Here is a 22645-nt window from a genome sequence, read left to right as displayed (position 1 = left end):
TTTGATGACAGGCTAGAGAAGCGGCTGCCAAGGCCAGCGGGGCACTCGCTGCCTGGGTCCAAGGAAAAGGAAATAAAGGCTGGCGATGTGACAGAGTGGGGAACACAGAGGGAAGGAACTGGTGGAGACACAGGGCTGGCCCTGCACAGGGCTACGAGCAGTTACCCGGGGGTTGTCCTATTAATTCTTCTCACGGCACCACGAGGCAGCTGTGAGGATCCCTCTCCTGAGGACAGAACTGCTCCAGAACCACACAGAGAGGATCCACAGAACCAAGATCCGGGCCAGCTCCACAGCGGGCGATCTTGACCCCTCACCCGTGGTCCTGAGGCAGGGATCAGAGCCCCCTGGACACACAGACCCTCCCAGGAATTGCAGGAAGGGGAAGCAGAAGCCCTGGACCAGCGGCAGGACCCAGGGTTTCTGCCCTCCAGGTCACATGGGGACCAGCCACTGCACAGGTGGACACACGGTGCTTTAACCTGCGCTGGGGAAAGGAGCCCTCGCTCTCAGGGTGAAGACCGCAGCTCGATCGGGCCGCCCTCCCTGCTGGGCACAGCCTGAGCCACAGGACCAAGGCCAGAGAGGATTACCAAGGTTCACCTGGCCAGCTTCCAGCAGCCCCCGACGAGGCCACTACCCTCACCTGAACAGCCCTGTCCATCACCAAGCCCCACCCTCTTCTGCCAGCCCTGCCCCCACAAGGCCCGGCCTCTCGCATGCAAGCCCCGCCCCCAAGACCCAGCTTGCCTGCAGCACCACCCCACTGGCTCCACCCCATCTCCTGCAAGCCCCGTCCCCAAGCCCCAGCTCACCTGCATCCCCACCTACTAGGCTCCACTCCTCACCTGCAAAGAGCCACCCCTCACTAAGCTCCTCCCATCACTTGCACAGCCCCGCCCAACATAGCACGCCCTTCTAGAAACCCTAGACACACTAGGGTTTCTGCGGCCAAACCTGATGATTCGCTGAGTGTGAGCACGAAGACTCAGTGCCCTGATCTGTTCAGTCAGGTTTTGCCATCAAATAGTTTGCTGTAAACTTCTGCAGAATCATTCAGTTTTCTGAGCCACTTGGGTTTCAAAATTATAAAGAAGAAATTGTGGACCTATACTTACTTGGGTTTATATTAAAATGGATTCATTTGTTTTTTGTTTTGTTATTTGCTTAAACCTTTTCCTTTTTTTTTTTTTTTTTTTTTTTTTAGCATAGTAACTAAAATGACAACACTTCACATATTTGGCCAGCTGTTGGCTCTGTGCTATGCTTGATGTTGTAGCAAGTGTAAAAGACAAACAGCTTACTGTCTAGAAAGACTGACGTCGGTGTGACTGGAGGCACATGGTGGATGCCATGCGGAGGGCCAAGGACAAGGGCGGGAGGAGGAGTGGGAGCTGCTGCTGCTGGGGGGAGAGGGAAGAGCTGGACAGGGTGGTGTGAGAAAGCAGCTGCCTCTGGGCAGGGCTCCAGAAAGGGAGCCAGGCAAGTGACTAGGGGGTTCCAGGCAAGGTCCAGGCATGGGAGTCCTGACAACAGACTTAGTGCATTTGTGAAATCCTGCAAAGGTCAGGCAAACAGACACCTGAGTTTATAGTACTGGCTACTATTAATAAGGGCCTCACCCAGAGTGGTAGATTCTTCTCCTTTATTTTTCAAATTTTATAGAAATGTACTTATTTTTGAGACTGGGACTCACCCTGTCGCCCAGGCTGGAGTGCAGTGGTGTGATCTTGGCTCACTGCAGCCTCGAACTCCTGGGCTCAAGCGATCCTCTCACCTCAGTCTCCCAAGCAACTGGGACAAGGTGCCAGCACGCCTGGCTCATTTTGTGTGTGTGTGTGTGTGTGTGTGTGTGTGTGTAGGTGTAGGCGTAGGTGTAGGTGTAGGTGTAGGTGGAAACTTTGTTGTCTAGGCTGGTCTCAAACTCCTGAGTTCAAGCAATCCTCTTGTCTTGTGTATTAGTCTAATCTCACACTGCTATGAAGAAATACCTAAGACTGGGTAATTTATAATGAATGAGCCAAAAAGTAAGGAATTTTTATTGACTCACAGTTCTGCATGGCTGGGGAAGCCTCAGGAAACTTACAATCATGGTGGAAGGCAGCTCTTCACAGGGTGGTATGGAAGAGAATGACAAGTGAAGGGGGAAGCCCCTTATAAAACCATCAGATCTCGTGAGAACATATTCACTGTCATGAGAATAACATGGGGGAACTGCCCTCATGATTCAATTACCTCCTACCAAGTCCCTCCCACAACATGTGGGGATTATGGGAACTACAATTCAAGATGAGATTTGGGTGGGGACGAGGCCAAACCATATCACCTTGGCCTTCCAAAGTGCTGGGATTAAAGGTGTGAGCCACTGTGTCCAGCCATAGAAACTTACGATAAGTCATGTTTCTTGTTTGAGAAATAGCTACCATGAACGCTATTATTATTAAAGCTATATATTATTAGAAAGCAGACATCTCACTGTATCTGCTGATTTTAAATGCATTGATCATCTGATACAAAGTACGGTAAGCTTGGAAACAAGTAATTTAACAGCGGTAGATGATGCAGGTCGTAGTGGGCCGCTTTATGCATGACTGTTGGATGGCAGACTCCCTAGATTGGGCTGAGGAGACCCGAGGTCTCACCTCTGCCAGCGACTTGCTGTGTGCGCTTGGCCAGGTGACTCATGGTACCTGGACGGAGGGGGTGGCAAGTGATGTGGTGATCACAGGGACGTGGTATGTGATTGAGGGAGAGGGCTGGGTCGGCTGGCATGACTGGAAGAGAAGACAGTTTCTTTCATACCGAGGAGTATGGACACTTACCAGGAGGCTTGCCTAAGGTAGGAGAAGACCTTCCACCCTGCCCCAGGAGTGGGGAGCCTTTCATCTTTTTGGGGGGCATTTCTATCCTCCCAGCCCCTCCAGCTGTTCTGGAAGCCCCAGCTTTGTGCTTACAGCTACCATCGAGAATCCATCCCAAACTAGGAGAAGCAAAGACTGATCCCGGACCCTCTCCCCACTGTCGCCGACTAGCCCACTCCAGCATTGCCCCTCCTGCAGGCCTGTGCTTCGCACTACAGGAGATTATATGCACAGAAACAGGAGACACACAGCTGATGTTGGAAGGGGTGCTGTGTTACTGAGGTGCAGTACACAAAAGCAGGAGGCACTCAGCAGGCGTTGGAAAGGGTGCTGTGTTATTTAGGTGCAGCACAGTACCGTGGGAAGGGCAGACACCAGGGTGAATCCTGTCTCTGATTCGGGCAGCTTGTTTCATCACCCTGAGCCTCAGTTTTTTCATCTGTAAATGAGGATGAGAATACCTCCCTCACAGGATTCTATGTGACATGATTAGAAAATGCCTAGCCAAAACAGAATAAAAAATTTAAAAATAAAAAAATGGAAAATACCTAGTCAGTAATAAGCACTCAAAAATATACATAAATACGCACACATTCTCATTTGCCTTCTTTAGGTCTTACTTTCCTTGTTTGTAGGATAAGGGACTTGGGCAGGACAGTTCTGTTCTCTCCAGCTCTGAAATACTGGCTTCCCGGTATCATCTAACTTCAGGCAGAAAAGCCAGCTTTCTCAGTGTGTCGAAGATCACCATTTCACAGGCTATTTTGTCTGCATTTAACTGCTCGTGTTTTTCTGGTTAACTCAGGTGACATCTGTTCCCGAGCTGTTCCTGACGGCCATGAAGCTCAGCCACGATGATAGAGGAGACAGGTATTTACACCTGGCCAGAGAAGACACGAATAATCTGTTCAGGTACGTGGTGCATTGTAAGAACATGGTCTTGAATGTTTTATTTAAATCAAGGATGTCCAATCTTTCGGCTTCCCTGTGCCACATTAGAAGAACAACTGTCTTAGGCCACACACTAAATACACTAACACTAAGGACAGTTGACGAGCTAAAAAAAAATAAATAGAAGACCTCAATGTTTTAAGAAAGTGTAGGGATTGTGTTGGGATGCATTCCAAGCCATCCTGAGCATGCGGACTGCAGGCTGTGGGTTAGACAAGCTTGGTTTAAAGCACTGACTGTATGTTACGTGGTTTAAATATCATCTCACTAGTATTTTTATTGACAGAACATCTTGAAAAATAAGGAAAAGCTTACACGGACTTACAATCTCATCAAAATATAATTTTATATTCTGAATCAATGATTTACATTAAAGTTGGGAAACCCTGGGTTGGAGGATTGTGGTGTCAGAATGATTTCTAGTAGCCCGAGGTGATGATGCGTCTGGGAACTGTGTCCACAGCACTAAGATGAACGTTTTGTATTCTAGTCATTCTCCTTCCCTAGCGTTCTGTTTCTCCCCGTCGCTGGCCTTCTGTTCCTTGTTCCTCCCCCTTCCTGGCGTGCCGTTCCTTCTTCCCTAGCGTGCAGTTCCGGACCACTCCCATGGACAGTACCGATGTTCCTCACATTCTTGAGCATACCATCCTTTGTGGGTCTCGGAAGTATCCGTGCAGAGACCCTTTCTTCAAAATGTTGAACCGGTCCCTCTCCACGTTCATGAACGCCTTCACAGGTAAGACCAGCATCCTGAACGGAAAACCGTGTTTGGGTTTGCCAGGCACACACACTGGAATTCAGTTAGTTTCTGAGAAGGGATGAGAGGAGTGGGCAATTAATGTTCTAGAATACTTTTTACCTCTCTCTACCTGAAGGACATTAGAAATTTCATCCTTCAGGAAAGCCACACGGTAGCGAGATTATAAAAACTAGCGTTTGAATAAAAGGTACATGAACTTTTCCCAGAAAGGTTCAAAACAATTTTCTCTTGGGATATCGCTACAATGCCAGGCCTCCAGAGTTACCACTAACATTGATGTTTGACTTTTAGTAAGACTGACGCTAATGGATGGGGTGACGATGAACAGTGCACTCTGTGAAGGAGTGACATCGAAGAGCAAGTTAAATCCATGCTGCTACAGAATGAGGTCATCTTTGTAGACCTGTGAAAGTCTCTGGAGACACTTGAGAGAGTTTAGATGTTCACTGAAGAAAGACCTGGTGCCCGTCCAGTGCAGATCCTGAGATGAGATGGGAAAGCTGGCACTCAGGGTGATGAGCTGGGACAGCTGCTGAGGTCGGGGGCCAGAGCATGGAGCCACTGCCCCATCTCAAGAATAGCTACAACTTGCTGTCCTAGGACAAAGGGGAAATGAGCCTTGAGATTCAATAATTTTAGTAGAAATCTGTTAAATTTTACAATTTCACTTTTCATTTGTAACCCAGCTAGTGATTATACTCTGTATGCATTTTCCACACAAAATCCCAAGGACTTTCAGGATCTCCTCTCAGTGTATTTGGATGCCACTTTTTCCCAGGTTTAGGTGAGCTGGATTTCTGGTATGTCATAAGTGATTAACTAGTTGATACAGACTTTAGTGTTTGAGTCACTGTCAGCTTATAATTATTTGTCCTCAGGCAAGAAGGATGGCGGCTGGAACATGAGAATCCTAGCGACCCCCAGATGCCCCTTAATGGAGTCATCTTTAATGAGTCTTTAAAGGAGACATCTTTAATGAGATGAAGGGAGCGTTTGTAAGTTTTCTTTTTTATGTTGTGTTCAGTTTACCTTACCCATGTACCGTATCATGATATAGACACATCTGGAAGATGGTTGATTTTTCTTCAATATTCTCATTATAGGTGACATGTTCTTGGATTAGCTGGGGTCAGTGCTGTGAGCAGAAGCCAGGGGGTAGCAGGGCCAGGCTGCTGTCCTTCCCAGCAAGTCTCAGACCATGTCTGACGACCCCCGTGTATGATCTACAGTGAGAGAAAAGCTATTTTCACACCACTATCAACACATTGTCTTTTTCACTCATTCTTGCCCAAGTACATGGTGTACTTTCTAGAGGCTGCGTGGTGACGTGTGTGATACACAGCAAGCTGGATACAGAGCAGATGGGGGAGTCCAGCTTCACCTCTGAGCCAGACACTACAGAGATTCGCAAAAAAGGCAACACAGCATCACTCTAAGTAGTCAGTGTTTTACTTTGTTATGAGAAGTATTTTTCAAACATATTTATATTAACATGTAATGATGGCTTACCTTAATGCATAAGTATTTTTTAATACTTTAATTTTTTAATCAACTTTAATTTAGAATATAGAAAAATTATATAAACACACACAGGTACCTACACAGGCAAAAAAAAAGCCCACATAATCAAAAGCTATTTGGGTCCTCATTAAAACCCAACTGTGCCTAGTGTTCCATTATCGGAATCCTAAGCTTGTGGGAGTCATTTATATCCTACAGCTCAAGGTTATTGCCAAGGTCTGATTTTTACAAAAAAAATTGCAACCTCAGGCATAAATGGGTTAATTTTTCAGGGTGTAAAGGAGTCTTGAGACCATTTTGGATTAAGAGCTGCTGTCCTGCGTCTGTGTCTTCATGTCCCCTTGTGACTTTGACAACCTGCCTGTGCTGGTGTCCTTGAGGCTCATGGGTGGCCTGCTCTCTGAATTCCGTAGCCCCCCTCAGCTGGTGAACTATTTCTTACCTTTTCATTCTCAATTTGGTGGTCTTTTCTTCCAAGGAGTCTTCTTGAAACTCAAGTTGGGGTGACAGCTTCTCACCACTTCCCTCGTGGCTGGTAGGCAGACCTGGTGATCCCTCCGATTTACAGCCCTCGGCTATGAGTTTGTTGCAACACACATCAAAAAGTCCATTGTTCTCAATCCTTGCGTCCTGTGCATGGGTGATGGTGATTGAATACAGTGTTAAACAATGCCTGCAGGGTGTCTTTTTTTTAAATTTTAATACCATTAGAACAGTTTTATTTGCAAAGTATTACAGGCATATGCAACAGAATGTGATCAATTGGCTATATTGTAAGTAATGTAGCGTGTGTGTATTATTCTATATGTATATATTCTTATTTATTTACTTCACATTTCAAGACAAACAATGAGAGGATATTCTCCCAGCACCTTCAAAACAGACTTCTTCCCCTCCACACGTACTCAGTGGTCTCTGGGGATGACCCACTCTGCATCCCGGAGCTTACGTGGGAGCAGCTTAAGCAATTTCATGTCACTCATTATCACCCAAGCAATGCTAGGTAATATTTTGTTGGAAAAGTTTGATGGTGGATTGTGAAAAGTTGACTTGTTTGTGTTCTTACATTTTCATGACATGGCTTCTCTCACATTTAGCGATGCTTAAGAAATGTCTAAGTGTAGGTAAAATTCTTGGCCTAAGTTTGCCTATCTTACTTGGACATTGATTTTGGACATTTACAATGATAGTCTTCAGTGGGCTCAGCATGGTGGTTACAAACACGGTGTTTAGAGAACCCCAGAGAAGGGTCCTGGTCCCCAGCTTCTTGCCTCACTTCCAGCTTTGTTGCATGGAGAGTGGGGGTGCATGGATAGTGCCCACCCCGACCCAGGGTGTGTGAAGCTTCGAGTCTGTCCTTGGCACGGAGAAGTGCTCTTCCGATAGTGGATGCAGTCACAGAACCTTAATTACATCCTCACTTTCTGATACATCGCTTGTTTCTTATGTCACTAATATAAGGTCATTATCATAATAATATAGTAATATGTATTATATAAAATACTAATAATTTCCATATAAATGCTAATGTAAAAACATATTTGCAAGATTATTTTACGTAAAAAGAATTATGAAAACTTTCAAGCATACAGAAAATTAGACTAGGATAATGAGCCCCTAAACACTTATCACATAATAGATATCCTTTTCCTTGTGAAGTTTTTGGAAGTAAATTATAAACGTCATCATCTACCCCTAAATATTTGAATTTGTGACCCTAAAACATGAGGATTATTTCTTACATGAGCTAATGCCATTTTCAGTTTTAATAGAATAAAACATACTTTCTTAAAACTGCCTATTTCTTATTCCATATTCAAATCTTCTAGTTCGCCTCAAAGTGTTTGTGGCACAGGGTCCCACAGATCGCAGCTGGTCAGCCCGGGTCTCTCCTGGGCACCCTCTCGGACGGCAGCGGAGTGTGCAGGCCGGGTTTCCTCCGGGCGCTCTCACTTTCCAGGTGACCTGGCTGCTTCTGTGTGGTGTTGGGTGCCATGTTCCTGTGTTTCCTGAGAACTGGAACTTAGATCCAAAGACTTAGTTTGAGTCAGGCTGTGCCTTTTGAAGCAGAGTCCCTCGTGGGGAGTTCTGCATAGATGGCCACATTCTACCATCCTGTGAGGCCTGCTTGCCTCCACTGGGGGGGTCTCACGCCAGCGGGGTGCATGCTGAGAGTCGGCCACTGTCTTGTGAAGATCTGCTTTCTCCCTTCAGCCACGGAGCAGCTGGTGCACTTGAGTTTCTGGTGTCCTGTGATAATGAGTTTCTCATCAACCTATTAATGGTTTTCATATTCATTGAGGATTATTGTCTGAATCATTTATTAGAGTTTGTGAAGTTTTCAAATTCTGTAATTCTTCATTCGTTTGCTGGACTTCTTCAAAGAAGAGCTCCACATCAGCTGGGGCTGTCGGGTTATCTTGAAATATGGTTCTGTGGAAAAGGCAGGGGCGGCTGCTCTCCCTGGGAAGTCCAGTTTGAGGAGGAGGGGGGTGCAGGAACTACCTCTAATGATGACAGAAGAGGCTGTCTTTTTTTTTTTTTTTTTAAAGACAGGGTCTGGTTCTGTCCCCCAGGCTGGAGTACAGTGGCATGGTCTTAGCTTACTGCAGCCTCAGCCTCCTGGGCCACCTCAGCCTCCTGAGTAGCTGGGACTACAGGTGTGCACCACCATGCCCAGCTAGTGCTTATATTTTTTTTGTAGAGACAGAGTCTCGCCGTGGTGCCCAGGCTGGTGTCGATCTCCTGAGTTCAAACAATCTGCCCACCTTGACCTCCCAAAGTGCTGAGATTACAGGCGTGAGTCATTGCGCCCAACATGGAGAAGAGAGTTCTTTCTTTTCTTCTTTTCCCCCCCCCAGTCTTTGTTTTGTTTTTTAGTACCCCTGTGACCTCACAGAAATATTTCTGTATATGTACATATTTGAGACTATGCGATCAGATGGAATTTAGTTTTATTCCCACATTTGCCACAGCTGTTGGCCCATTTTGGTCTCACTTCTTTGGTTTCTAAGCCCCCACTCCCACCTCCCTAAAGCATGCACAGCCAGGCCCTCCCTGCTCCAGAGGCTCAACTGTCTGTTTCCCAGGGAGCTCTGATTTCTGTGGCTAGTGGGGAAGGGCCTTTGGAGAGTAGCATCTGGAAACTAGGGGTGGTGATTGCTTCTGGATTCTGTCAACCCCGAGAGTGTAAAGTTTGTTTCTAAATTCTAGAATGGGAAATTTCTGAAGGTTCTTTAAGATACCAGTTCCCCAAACCTTAACCATAGCTCAGGCAACATAGTAAAGAAAAAGATAAATTCTATCATTGTAACCTTTTTCCTCTGGTTGAATAAATGTTATCTTTATTAACATGTATAACCTTGAACTTGTTGCCAAAAATTGAGTTTTGTGAAATTGTCAGTTGGATTACTCTATTACTGTACAAGGGTTATAAAGTATTTCAACAAATACCCCATTTGGTTTTTGTCACATCTCTAGATGAAGTTTAAAATGAAAGATCAATTTTTGTCTAGGTGTGGTAGCTCATGCTTGCAAATCCAAGCACTTTGGGACACCAATATGGGAGGATTGCTTGAGGCCAGGAGTTTGAGACTAGCATGGGTAACAGTGAGAACCCATCTCTAAAACTTAAAAATTAGCCCAGTGGGCATGGTAGCTCATGCCTTTAATTTCAACACTTTCGGAGGCCGAGGTGGGGAGATCATCTGAGGTTAGGAGTTCAAGACCAGCTTAACCAACATGGTGAAACTCTACCTCTACTAAAAATACAAAATTAGCTGGGCATGGTGGCAGGCACCTGCAGTCCCAGCTACTCAGGAGGCTGAGGCAGGAGAATGGAGTGAACCCGGGAGGAGGAGCTTGCAGTGAGTGGAGATTGCACCACCCGCACTTCAGCCTGGGTGACAGAGCGAGACACTGTCTCAGAAAAAAAAAAAAAAAAAAAGGCTGGACATGATACACAAGGTGACCCCAGGAGACTCCTGTGCAGAGTAAAAATGAACCCCAGCACTAAACTCAGTCCCTGAAGTCCCTGTGGGATTCGCCCCACCTCCCACCCCTGGGTCCACCTGCACCCTCCCGGAAAGAACAGTGACATCACCCCACAGCAGGAGATCACCAGCAGTGGCCACCGCACCCTGGGTAGCTGGGCCACCCCCAGGGTTTCACAGGTGGAGAGGGAGCCTGGGAACTTGCATTTCTAGCAATTTCCAGGTGACAGGGCACCACACTTAAAAATACACAATACTGGGTCCTGAAAGGACTTCTATTCACTTGCACATTGGTGGGATGGAGCCCTACATTGCGAAGGGCTTTTCTTCACGTGTCATCCTTGAGCTCAGGGGCTGGCAGCACTTGGTGGGACCTAGTAGGGCGTCCCTTGCTGACTGCACACCCACAGCCAGAGCCCTCACCGGGATAATTCTCACAGGAAGCCCGCAGAGCTCCTGACACCTCGCTGGAGGGATGAGAAAGCTGAGGCTCTGAGGGGGATAAACTGATTACTGGAAGGTAACGACCTTAGTGAAGTGGTGAAGCTGCAGTGTAAACCATAGTCTTATTTCATTTTAACTTTCAAGACTTCCTGATTTCCTCTATTACAATGCCTGTGCCTTAGAGTCACCAATGGGAACTTGAAGGAAAATAATGCCTGCTGAGGCCAGATGCTCACTTAATTGCCTGGGGGTGGAGCCTGTGTGGTTCTAAGCCCTCCTTCTGAAATTCTGAATGGTGAGGACTGCAAATCAGCTGCCTCCTGCTGGGCCCTGCAGGGTGAAACCTGAGGAAGCCCCAGGAACATTCAGTGAGGGGTTAGGTTGGAGGAGAACATGGTTGGATGAAAAGTAAGAAGGAAATGCACCAACATTTACTGGCAGGCTCTGTCACCCACAGGACAGGGAGGAAGACATGCACACTTGCAGTGCGGGCTTTCACAGCCTGGCAATGAGTGCTTTCAGCCTCACAGGTAAACGTCACCTGTTTCACCATCTCCTTAGGGCTCTCTAGAGCCCCAGCACACAGCTATTTGGGACAAAGGGCAGTTTCAGTGTCTTTCACTCCACACTCAAGCTACAGATTGTCCTTATAGCTCAGGTATCCTGGGGATAATCCATCTCGTTTCGTTTTGGCCGAATAACTTTCCTAAGGATTTCCAGGAGAAAACATCTTCCCACCAAAGAAGAACCTTACCATTTGGAAAAACACCTCTTCGTCATTTGCAAAAACCCCAGTTTTCAGGGAAGTGATAATCTTGTCATGAGAACCAAAGATAAAGTTGGAGATAACGAGGGAGTGGTTACATAGGAAATACGTGGTCATTACTCTGACCAATTATTAAATCACTTTCTTCACATGACACACTTTTTAACAGCTTCTTACTAAACCACAGTGAGGGTAAGAGAGTCACAAGACCGCTTCTTCCTTGAGTCAGAGTCATTCACGGCCCACACCAGGGTCTAGCAAGAATGACTGACGTCACCCTTATTTCCTGGCTACTTGGAGGAGCTGGATATCCCAGTTTACAAATCTCAGTTTCCTGGGATTCGGCTCTGATAAAATCTAAACTGTATTTAAAAAAAAAAAAAAAAAAAGAAGAATAGGCTGGCTGCGATGGTTCATGCCTGTAATCCCAGGGCTTTGGGAGGCCAAGGCAGGCAGATCACGAGGTCAGGAGATTGAGACCATCCTGGATAACAGGGTGAAACTCATCTCTACTAAAAATACAAAGAAAATTGAGCCAGGCGTGGTGGCATGCGCCTGTAGTCCCAGCTACTTGGGAGGCTTAGGCAAGAGAATCGCTTGAACCCAGGAGGCGGAGGTTACAGTGAGCCGAGATTCCACCACTGCACTCCAGCTTGGGTAACACAGCGAGATTCCGTCTAAAAAAAAAAAAAAACCGAATAGATGAAATCTAATGAAATAATCCAGTTCTATCCTTTTACCTCCTCCGTTGTCTGGAGTAATAAAGCTCCGTGCCTCGCCCTCTCTCACAGCACTGAACTGCTTTTCCTGAATTTTCCCACACTGCTGATCACTCACTTGTTAATTTCGATGATACATTCTTTTTGAGAAATAAAGTCAGTTTGCCGACTGCTGCCACTGGTTTGTCAGAAAATTAGCTTACACTGCGCTGATCTCACTCCTGCTGCCAAAGCTCCTTCTAAGGGTCTCTCCTTTGACAATATAGGGATTATGTAGGCATGGGGAGGTGGGATACCAAGGGGGGATTCTGTCAACGTGCTCTTCCCCCCTCCCCAGCCCCACCGGTTCAAAGTTACCGAGCCGGGGGCCTCTCTGACTATCTGGACTGTGCAGACCACCGTGTCTTCCGGTAGGGTCAGGGGAAGGCTTGAGATAAATCTGTAGGGCTCTTCACTCAACCACCGGCCCACTGTCGACCTCAGGTGCTCCAAGTGCCATCGCTGCCGGGCGCTATGTGGATGCGTCGGTGACAAAATGGAAAGTTTCTGGTCTGGGCAGAGCTTGTTCTGATCAGGAGAGACCCGAAAGCAAGAAACACAGTGAACAAATGCATGATGCCCAGGGGTGGATGGCAATAAGCACTAAGGAGAAAAATAACAAGTGGGGTGGGGGTGTTAAGAGGGTGGGGAGGGGAAGGGCTGCCATTGACAAGCGGAGAGCCTGCAGACCTGCCTGAGAGTGACGTTTGGGGAAAGAAGGAAAGGGAAGAAGGGGAGGGAGGTTAGCTAAATGGACATCTGGGAAAGAGCTCAGGCAGCAGAGGGTCTGGGGCGTGGGCGCGGTGGCAGCGTGCTGCATTCCAGGGTCCTCTGCATGGCTGGGACGGAGTCGGCCCTCCCCTGCACATCCCTCAGGGCCTTCGCAGAAACACCCACACGGGGACCTTCTACATACAGGCAGGACACGCCACCCATCGCCGTGACCACACTGTCCCTCAGAGGAGCCGCTGGCCACGTGCATCCCGTCCACATGGAGATGTACTTTAAGATTCTTTACACAATGGATTTCAAAGACTTAGTATGGAAAACAGTGTAAAATATTAATAATCAACATAATAACTGATTGTTATCAAATAATGGGCTGAATATAAAAGTTTTTTTTGTTTTACTTTTTTTTTTTTTTTTAGATAGGGTCTCACTCTATTGCCCAGGCTGGAGTGAACCTGTGCAGTCACAGCTCACTGCAGCCTCCAACTCCTGGGCTCAGGCAATCCTCCCACCTCAATCTCCCATGGGGCTGGGACTGTAGGTGTGCAACGCCATATCTGACTAATTGTTTTGTATTTTTTGTAGAGACTGGATCTCTCCATGTTCCCCAGGCTGGCCTCAAACTCCTGGGCTCAAGTGATCCACTTGCCTTGGGCTCCCGAAGTGCTGGGATTACAGGCGTGAGTCATGGCACCCAGTGTCCCCCCGTCCCGGCCCGCCTTTCTTTAATGTGGCAACTAGTTCATTTAAAATTGCATATATAACACAAGCCACCCACGCAGGCCCCAATCCTGGGAGATGCTCCCGTTGGAGAAACCTCCAAGAAGGGGATCTGCTTGGATTTGCAAATGGCCCCTCTGGCCCCAGGGGGATCTACTGTGCAGAGCTGCTCTGGATTCGGCTCTTCAATACTGCCCTTGAGTGTACTGTGCACCTCTTGACTTTCGACCAGCACAAAGCTCCTTATTAAACGCTGACAATAATTCCTTCCATTCCAGGTGCCATAATGGATTCATTAATCTCCTGTTGATAGTTTTTTGCTGGTTTTCCCACTTTCTATTATTCTAAGCACTGCTATGAAGACTCTCCTTTTACCCCACCAGCCTGTGTCTGCCGCAGCTCACACGCTCTGCCTTCCGGCTGTAATAGCTGAGTGGCCATTTACCCCACGCCCTGACACACTCAAGTCCCTGGATCTCCTCGGCAGGGTGTGTCTGTGGGCACAGGGCTGCCCTGCCACATGCCCCACCCCATAAGCTTCCATCTATGGCCACTTCTTGTGCGACCCTAAACTCACTACCTCTCCTCCTGTCCTCTCCTCTCCACAGAGCCACCTTTAATCGGAGACAGTCAGTCTGCTTCCCAGTCAGTCGGCTTCCCTCCACCTGCTTCCCAGTTCCCCTAAGACAAATCCAAAGTCCTCCTCTGGGCCACCCTCCTCTACCGACTCCTCCCTCACCGTAGGGTCAGGTCAAAGGGCCCCAACCAGAGGCTCCCCTGGGCCCTTTCATAAGACTGGAGCTTTTCTTCTCAGGTCCAGCTACAGGCACATTGTACCCACGCCTCACCGCAGGAGTGAGAGCTCCAGGGGCATAAAGGACTTGGTTCTTTTGCCTAAAGCCTGCCCTGACTCACCGAAGTCGGTCGGTTAATGTGCGAAATGATTACAGAAACACAGAAATAAGGTTAGGTGTGGCGCCTCAAGCCTGTAATCCCAGCATTTTGGGAGGCCAAGGCGGGTGGATCACTTGAGGTCAGGAGTTCGAGACCAGCCTGACCAATACAGTGAAACCCCATCTCTACTGAAGATACACACACACACACACACACACACACACACACACACACAAAACCCAGGTGGGCATGGCGGCGCAAGTCTGTAATCCCAACTACTTGGGAGGCTGGGACAGGAAAATCGCTTGAACCCGGGAGGTAGAGGTTGCAGTGAGCCCAGACCAAGCCACTGCACTCCAGGCTGGGCAACAGAGGGAGACTCCATCTGAAAAAAACCCACACACACAGAAACAAAATCTTAATTGTAGTAAGACACAGCTGAAAAGATATGAAGGAAGTCCCCAAGTCTACTGCATGCCAACCTTTCAATCATTTTCCATTCAGAAAACTTCACATCAGATCATTTACATATGTACGTTAAGACAAGCGGTCCTATATTAATGAATCTTCTCCGTCAAAATCCTGGTCAAAGTCAGAAAACAATCCCACAGGACTCCTGGGAGCATCTCACGTTGGAGAAACCTGGAGAAGTGGAGAAGCTGATCTGCAGGATTTGCAAACCGCCTCACTGACCCCAGGGGGACCCGCAGCACCGGCGCCCTCCCCCTATCGGTGAGAGTCGGAGCCTCACTCAGACCCACACAGTCAGGATCTGAACCTCCGAAGGCTCCCCCAGGCAGCTCTGGGCACATGGAAGCTGGGAAGACAGCAAATGGGCCCTGGGGTTGGGGGACCCAGCACAGTCCAGCCTTTTCTCTTTTGCCTCCTGAAGACTTTCACTGTGGATGTGTGTTAGGGAAGAGGGGAGTGAAGAAAGAGACAGGGAGAGAAGACAGAGACCGAGTGATGCCTCCATTCTGCAGAGGAAAACACCGAGACCCTATCTCAGCACTCCAGACTGCAGGGCCAGGGCAGGACTTATAAGTCTCTGCCTCTCAGTGCTCTGGTCTGCCATGTGTCTGGCTCCCTCTTCCATCCTGACAAGCACAATGACTGTAATTCCAAACAAAGGACTGGGAATTGGGGGTGAAGATGGAGAGAACCGAGGAGTGGGGAGGGAAATGGCAGCCTCTGGGCAGCTACTCTCTAATATACACAAACACACCAGAAAGGGCTTGTAGAAAAGAAACACAAAACGCAACCCAACTACTGACACATGGCCCTCTGTTCCATATTCACCCGCACGTTCTTAGCAGAAAGGCAACTGTGAACGTGCAATCTGGTATCGTGACGTTTGCCCTGACCACGTTGTTACCGTATCTTCATCTTTCTAATTTTAATTGTTTCTGATGGCCCATCCGATTGGTAGAACTTATTTAAAGAGCCCTGATTCTCCCTGATAAAAGGTTGGAGTCCTGTATCAAAAGCTTTTAGTTTCTGTAACCAAGAAGGAAAACATGCTTCTTTTGAAAGATGACAAAATGTCTAGCTTCGAAGGGTCCTCCGAGTATGGCACACAAAGCGGTCTGCATTCATAGAAAATGATGCCATCACATAAATCTCCCACTGTGCCACGGGGTGACACCATCACTCATCGTCTGCCTCCCAGACCCAGTAATTTCTGCAAAATCAATTACTGCACTTTACACTGAAAAGATCCCATCAAAGAATGTGTGTGCACAGGATGGTGAGGGGCGCCGGAGCTGTGTGAGGCGAAACGGCACTGTTCTCAGTTTCCCCTTCCATCCGACTGCGCTCCGAAGCGTTGCTTCAGAGATTTCCATTTTATCTTATAATTAAATAATATGAACTCTACTGGGGGAAGAAAAGCAGCCCATCACATTGGTACTAAGCCTTGATATCATTTTTGCCATCTTGACTCCTATCGCTATAAAAAGTCATTTTCCGTTGCCCTCACAAAACCACCCAAGGAATATTGCTTCAGACACCAAAGGTGCCCATGTGGGGATCAAGCCTGGTGTCCAATAAATATGTATGTCATTGACCTAATGCATGTCCAGTCAATTGAAACCTCACACTTCTGACTTCGGTTTTAAGGTACTAATCTTGAAGTCTTAACAGTGTATATATATTGACCTGAGGATGTTGGGTACTTTTGATTAGAGAGGGTTGAATTCCTCTAAAGGACTTCATGAATGAAGAAGACAGCTAGAAGCCCTGGTTTCCTGCTCCTCACTGGAGATTCCAGGCGGGAGGCAGGCAGCAAACATTTGTGTTCCTGTCAAGCGCCAGGCGTGGTGCTGGGCACGGGAAAGTCACAGCGAAGACACAGCTACACGCAGCACTGAACATCCCTGCTGCAGCCACAGGGCCTGGCCACACCACGGAGCTCTGTGAACTCAGGGAAGCTGGAACACCTCGGGCATCCCTTGCTCATGTGTAAAGTGGGGATAAGTCAGTGCCCAGCATCACTGAGGGCCTGCCACATAACAGAGAGTCACTAAACGCTAGCTATTCTCACTAGGATTGGAAAGGTTGATACTCAATTTATATGAACTTTCTATAAATACTGTATTGATGTTCCTGTCACCACAGGCAAAAAGGACGCTGCTTTCGCATCCAGCCCACCCTAAGGATGCACCTGGACTTCCCAGTACACTCAGCTCCACCAGGCATCAGGCCCTGCAGAAGCCACAACCTGTGACTAAGACAGTGAGTCACTCTTGGTGTGTGGCACAGCGTGACGTGGCGGTGGGCACTTAGTCATGATCAGTCTGCGATCAAGAGCTGCGGAGCTTGTTTTAGGTTGAGTGAAAATCAATTTAATTTTCCAGACATGTCTTGGGACAACAGAAGATACCCAAAGAAGCAGGGGGAAACAAAAAACAAAAAATCCCACAGCCTGAGACAGAAGATACCCAAAGAAGTAGGGGGAAAAAAAAAAAAACAACAACAACAACAACCAAGCCTGAGAAATACTTTCTTCATTCAAGGCCTGGGGAGTCAGGAATACAGGAAAGAGATTTTCAATTTTATCTTATAATTAAATAATATGAACTCTACTGGGGGAAGGAAAGCAGCCCATCGCGTTGGTATTAAGCCTTAATATGATTTTTTGCCACCTTGACTCCTATCGCTATAAAAAGTTATTTTCCATTCCCCTCACAAAACCACCCAAAGAGTATCTGTGTAATTTTGAGCAAGTTGGGTTTTCTTCACTTTTGAGCATTAACTAGATTAAGGAGCTTCACCAAGAAAGTCCCATGAAAATTATGGTGGAGGCCTGACATGATGGCTCATGTCTGTAATTCCAGCTCTTTGGGAGGCCAAGGCAGGAGGCTCACTAGAGGAGGCCAGGAGTTCAAGGCCAGTCTCAGCAGCATAGTGAGATCCTGTCTCTACAGAAATCATCATCATCATCATCATCATCATAACAATTAGCTGGTCATGATGGTGCATTCCTGTCTTCCCTGCTACTCAGAAGGCTGAGGCAGGAGGATCACTTGAGCCCAGGAGTTTGAGGCTGCAGTGAGCTATGATGGCACCACTACACTCCAGCCTGGGTGACAGAGCCAGACATAAGCACTCTTCATGGTCTAAGAGAGAGTACAATATTTGGAATTAGGATCTGTTTTGCTCCTACCACAATCACGTATGCCCCTCATGCCCTTACCTAAGTTATTTTTCTTTGTGAGTCTTTCTCCCCACTTCCAAAATGAGGGCATGCCTCTCTTGGGATCATGTATCTAGGCTTGGAGATGAGAATTGTAAAGCTCCTAGTATACAAAATATTTTCAACAAATGGTAGCTATGGTCATTTTAATATATGGAATTTTACCATAATTTCACATCTGACAGATAATTCCCCTGAAATTAATACTTGAATGTGAATATGTTCTCTGATCTCTAGCTACAGGCAATAGTCTTCTATGTCAGGGAAAATCAAGTACTAATATAGAATCAGAATAAAATGGCAAAAAGAATGGGGGCACAACAGATAAATTCTCGAGGAATAACCTACTTACTGTAAGAATTTGTAAATCTGTGGCAGCTAAGACCAGGCCCTCTGAGCACATCTGGAGGTGAACTTCCTTAAAAGAAATGCGTCCAAATGCTCCAACAGGTTCAAGATCATATCTCGGAAGGGTAAAGCTCTTTAGAGTCTACAAAAAAATTGTGACTTCGGCTCTGCCAGGGAAAGAATGCCCAGGTGACCCGCCGTGGCGGGCTTCCCCAGGGACAGCCCAGGTGTGACCCATGTGGGCTCGAGGCCACCGTATTTGATGCCACCTGCAGAGCTGAGGGCAGCTGTCTCCCATTAAGCCAAGGCTGTACCAACCAAGCCACGTTCCCACATAATATTGGTTTCCAAAATACCTTTTTCCCCAGAAGAGAAGAGGCGTGGACTTACTAACCTTCAATATGTGTAACTCCTCCCGGGTGGCAAAACCAGGATGACAGAGAACACCGCGATTCTGCCAATGTATCCTAATCTCACATGCCTGTACACAAACTCCCAAGCATTTTAGCAAGCTTTTGGACATGAAGCTCAAAAGAATGACCCATCAATATTTTCCAATACATACAGCATCTTAATGTGTTTTTCTTTCGTGTTTTTTTTTTTTTTTTTTTTTGTAGACACAGAGTCTCACTATGTTGTCCAGGCTGCTCTGGAACTCCTGGGCTCAAGCGATCCTCCTGCCTTGGCCTCCCAATGCACTGGAATGACAAGCATGAGCCACCGTGCAGGAACCACAGCACCTAAATTCCAAAATAACCTTGAACCCCTGACCTTCCACCCGCCCTGGTGACTTCCAGAGATCGGTTCCTCTTCCCGTGCCAAAGGTTTCTTGTCTTTCGCGGCCCGGGTAAAGTCACTCAAGATGTTCCCTCTGCTTCTGAAGGCCTTTGACTGAGAAGCCACTCTGGGTCCTATCCCGACCCCAGGCGGTTCCACTGGTACTTGCACATCTCCGGGCCGGTTTAAGTCACGCTGGCCAGACTATTTCCACTTCACTCTGGTAATTTCTCCAATCCCAGCGTCTGCTGCATCACCTTTTCTTTCTCTGAGAATCCAACCCTACAGGAGGAATGCTGAGGCTGGGGGTCCTTTTACTAGAACGCTAACGCCAGAGCACTTCCCAGGGGCGCTGGGGGTCGGGCTGCAGGGCGGAGTCTGGCGCTGCCACTGGGGTCTCCCGCGGGGGGTGCTGGGCCTGGGGAGGCTACGCTGCGGGCTCGGGGAGTGCGTGGCAGACGGATGTCCCGGCCTGGGCGCAAGGAGACTACGGGCCCGGCATCACGTAGGCGCTCGCGGCGGGCGGGGCGGGGCCCACAGCGCCCCAACCTGCAGCACCCGCGCCCGCCCCGCGCGCTCAAGGGCGAAGGGAAGGTCACCGGGGCCGTGGGCTGGGGGCCCATCCCGGCTCCATCCTTGTTCAGTGCGCGGTCCCGAAACGGGAGGAAATCCGCCATCCGGGCCTTTCCACGCATCTGCTGCAGGAGGAACCGGGAAAATAAAAATCAAAACCCAGCTCCGGGCGCGTCGCGTCTCCAGCCCGCGCGATCGCTAAGGCTCCCAGGTAGCGTTCGCCTGGGAAGCGCGGATCTACCATCCAGCGGCTGCAAGGATCGGGACGCTCCACCGTCGGGGCACTGGCGCCCCCACGTGCACCCGGGGCCTGAGGCGCACAGTCTCCACCACCTCCGGCTCGTCAATGTTAAATGTCCTCCCGGCGCGCCCGCGTCGTGGGCCCAGACTCGGGCCCCTCCTGGAGAGCCGCTTCTACATTGCAGGGAAGGGGAAGCCCAGAGCCCGCGCCCCGGCTCCGCTGACGTCCCCGAGTCCCCGCTTCCTGGTCCTTCCCGTCCGCAGAGGCTGGCGGGGAGGGCCTGGGACCCATTTTAGTTTTCGGTATCGTCACTAGCCGAAAAGCAACTAGTGCAGGAAACCCTTTTTTTTTTTTTTTTTTTTTTTAAATCCTTTTAGGAAACCCTTTTTTAAACTCTTCCAACGGAAAAGCGACATGCTGGGGGGTGACGTGGGGCGGAGTTAGGGGGCGGGGGGCCACTTAGCAAGTGATCGCGCTGTACTCACGCTTCGGAGGGGAAGCCCGGCCCTGTCCTACAGCTCTGATGGAGAACGTCCCCCAAGGGCGCTCCAGGCGACCCCCTCTGCCAGGCTCAATTTAAAACATAAACCGGAGGGGGTGGAAACCTCACTCTCTTCCGGACGGAGGTTCCTACCGCCGTGTCCCTTCCTCCTCCGCCCCACCCGGCAAGGACCCCGGGGCTGCCTTGCCGGCTCACGCCGCCCCGCAGGTACCCCTGCCGCTCCGGGTCACGGGCTTCTCTCCAGTTCTCCCCATCGCTTCCCCGCTCGTCTCCCCGGTTCTTCCCATCGCTTCCCCACCTTTCCCCGGGTCCTCCCATCGCTTCCCTCTCTTCTGCCCCGTCGCCCCATCCACTTCGCCCTGTTCTCCCTCCTCCGTCCGTCACTCCCTCGCCGCCGGGAGGGGGGCGCGCACCTTGAGCATCCCCGCCGCTGGTCAGCACGCCGATGGCCTTGCGGGCCCCGAAGAGGTGCTCCAGGAACTTCCGCAAGGAGCCCTTGGGGGCCCGGGAGTCGTCCGCGTCCATGGCGAGAAGGCGGAGGGCAGCCCCTAGTCTGGCTGCGCCGCTGGCAATGGGAACCCTGCCGGCGCGCGCCCGACTCGGAACCGCCGCCAGGCCGGCGCCCCTGAGCGGACCCAGGGCCAATGGGCGGTGACGGGATGGACCCGAGCGCACGGGAGGGGCTGCGGGGCGGGGGCGGGGGCGCGGCTAGGGGCGGGGTCACGGCTAGGGGCTGGGGCAGGGGCTGGCGAGGGGGCGGGTGTGGGCAGGAGGACCTACGCGGGGGTCGTCCTAGGTGGGGGCCGCGCTAGCGGTGGGGGAGGCCGCAGAGGCGAGGGTAGAGCCACAGGTGGGCGGGGTCCCTGCGGGCGGGGCCGCGTTGCTGGTGCGCGAGCCTCGCGGGTGGGTTGGAGGACTCTGGTTGGGGGCTTTAGAGATGCCCCGAGCACCACAAGTGGGGACGGGGGCAGTGTCCTGGGGAGGGGAGACCGCAGCGGGGCGGGGTCACATCGTTTACCGGGCGCGCCAGAGCGGGGCGGGATAGAAAGCGGGGAGCATCTCCCGGGGGGTCGAGGGAGACCCTGAGTGTGCGGGAACGCCGGGGCGTGTGGAAACCCCTCACTTGCGGGGAGCGCCGATGCGGGGCGGGGTGGAATTGGGGCGCGGAGACCCCACCTGGACGCGGAGGCTCGCGCCCGGCCGCGCGCACAGCTTTTTGTTGCCGGCAGGATTCCTCTTGGGGCTGTGCTGGGAGCCTCGGGGCGCGGCTTCCTCGACCGCCGCCCCCAAGTTTTCTCTGCAGCCTGAGGTCGGGAAGGACGGACGGAGAGTGGATCCCCAAGGTGGTGAGAAAAGCTGATCGCGGCAGGCTTAGCTTTGACCAAGTTGCGATTTCCGGGGCCTACGGAGGCTGTGACGCTCCTGGGCCCCCAGCCCGGCCCTTGGGGAGAAGAAGCCTTGGGGTAGAGGAGGGTATCGGGCGCGACCCTCAGAGACCCCTGGGCGCGCGAAAGTCAGAGTGGGGCAGGAGGAGGCGCAACAGGACTGGCCTGGAGGGGAGGCGGGACGACCCTTCCTCCCCACGGACAGGCGCGCTGCTGTACGCTGTGCCGACATCGGCCGGCTTCACTGGCCAACTCCACGTGCTGAAATACGCACACCCAATGGGATGTGCGGTTGCCTATCCACAGCTTAACAGCCTGGTGCCAGGTACCCTGAGATGGGAGAGGGGGCAGCCCCGACAAAAGCACGGGCTTATGGGGCCCCGGTTCCTTCAGTGCTCACCCCACGAAGAAGGGCTCCCAAACGGCCCCACTGGACGGCTTACTGGAGGATGGTCCTGCGCAGTGGGTGTTTGTTGAACAGATAAGAGACAACAAAAGAGACTAAGAAGAGGTTTGTTCTGTGAACCGGGGAAAGTGAAGCAGTCGCAAAAGAGAGTCTCACCAAAGGGCAATCCTGGGGAAAAGATGGAGAGGCATGGATTTTTCTTTCATGTGTGCCTCATCCTGGGGCTCATCCCGCTGAGCATCAAATATTCATTGCAAAAGAGGAAAAAGAAATATGCTGCAGACAATGCTGAATGGTCTGATCTCTCCATTGGCCGGAATTAA

At 49.9% G+C, this 22645-nt stretch overlaps 1 protein-coding gene across 1 annotated transcript; it reads right to left on the bottom strand.

Annotated features, from left to right (window-relative positions):
• Positions 1–4133: 4133 nt before the first annotated feature.
• On the bottom strand, positions 4134–22148 carry LOC141406968 (uncharacterized). Its single transcript, XM_073993192.1, has 7 exons — positions 21938–22148; positions 21655–21835; positions 21380–21506; positions 20945–21239; positions 18833–19913; positions 6536–6723; positions 4134–5168 (listed from the first exon to the last, which is right to left on the bottom strand). Exons 1-5 carry the CDS (start codon positions 22146–22148, stop codon positions 19717–19719), a joined length of 1011 nt encoding a protein of 336 aa, XP_073849293.1. The 3' UTR covers positions 4134–5168; positions 6536–6723; positions 18833–19716.
• Positions 22149–22645: the final 497 nt, after the last annotated feature.

This window comes from Macaca fascicularis, chromosome 6 (assembly GCF_037993035.2).
Source record: "Macaca fascicularis isolate 582-1 chromosome 6, T2T-MFA8v1.1".
NCBI lineage: Eukaryota > Metazoa > Chordata > Mammalia > Primates > Cercopithecidae > Macaca > Macaca fascicularis.
Note: the sequence above shows the minus strand (reverse complement) of the source record. Positions and strands in the feature narration are given on the sequence as shown.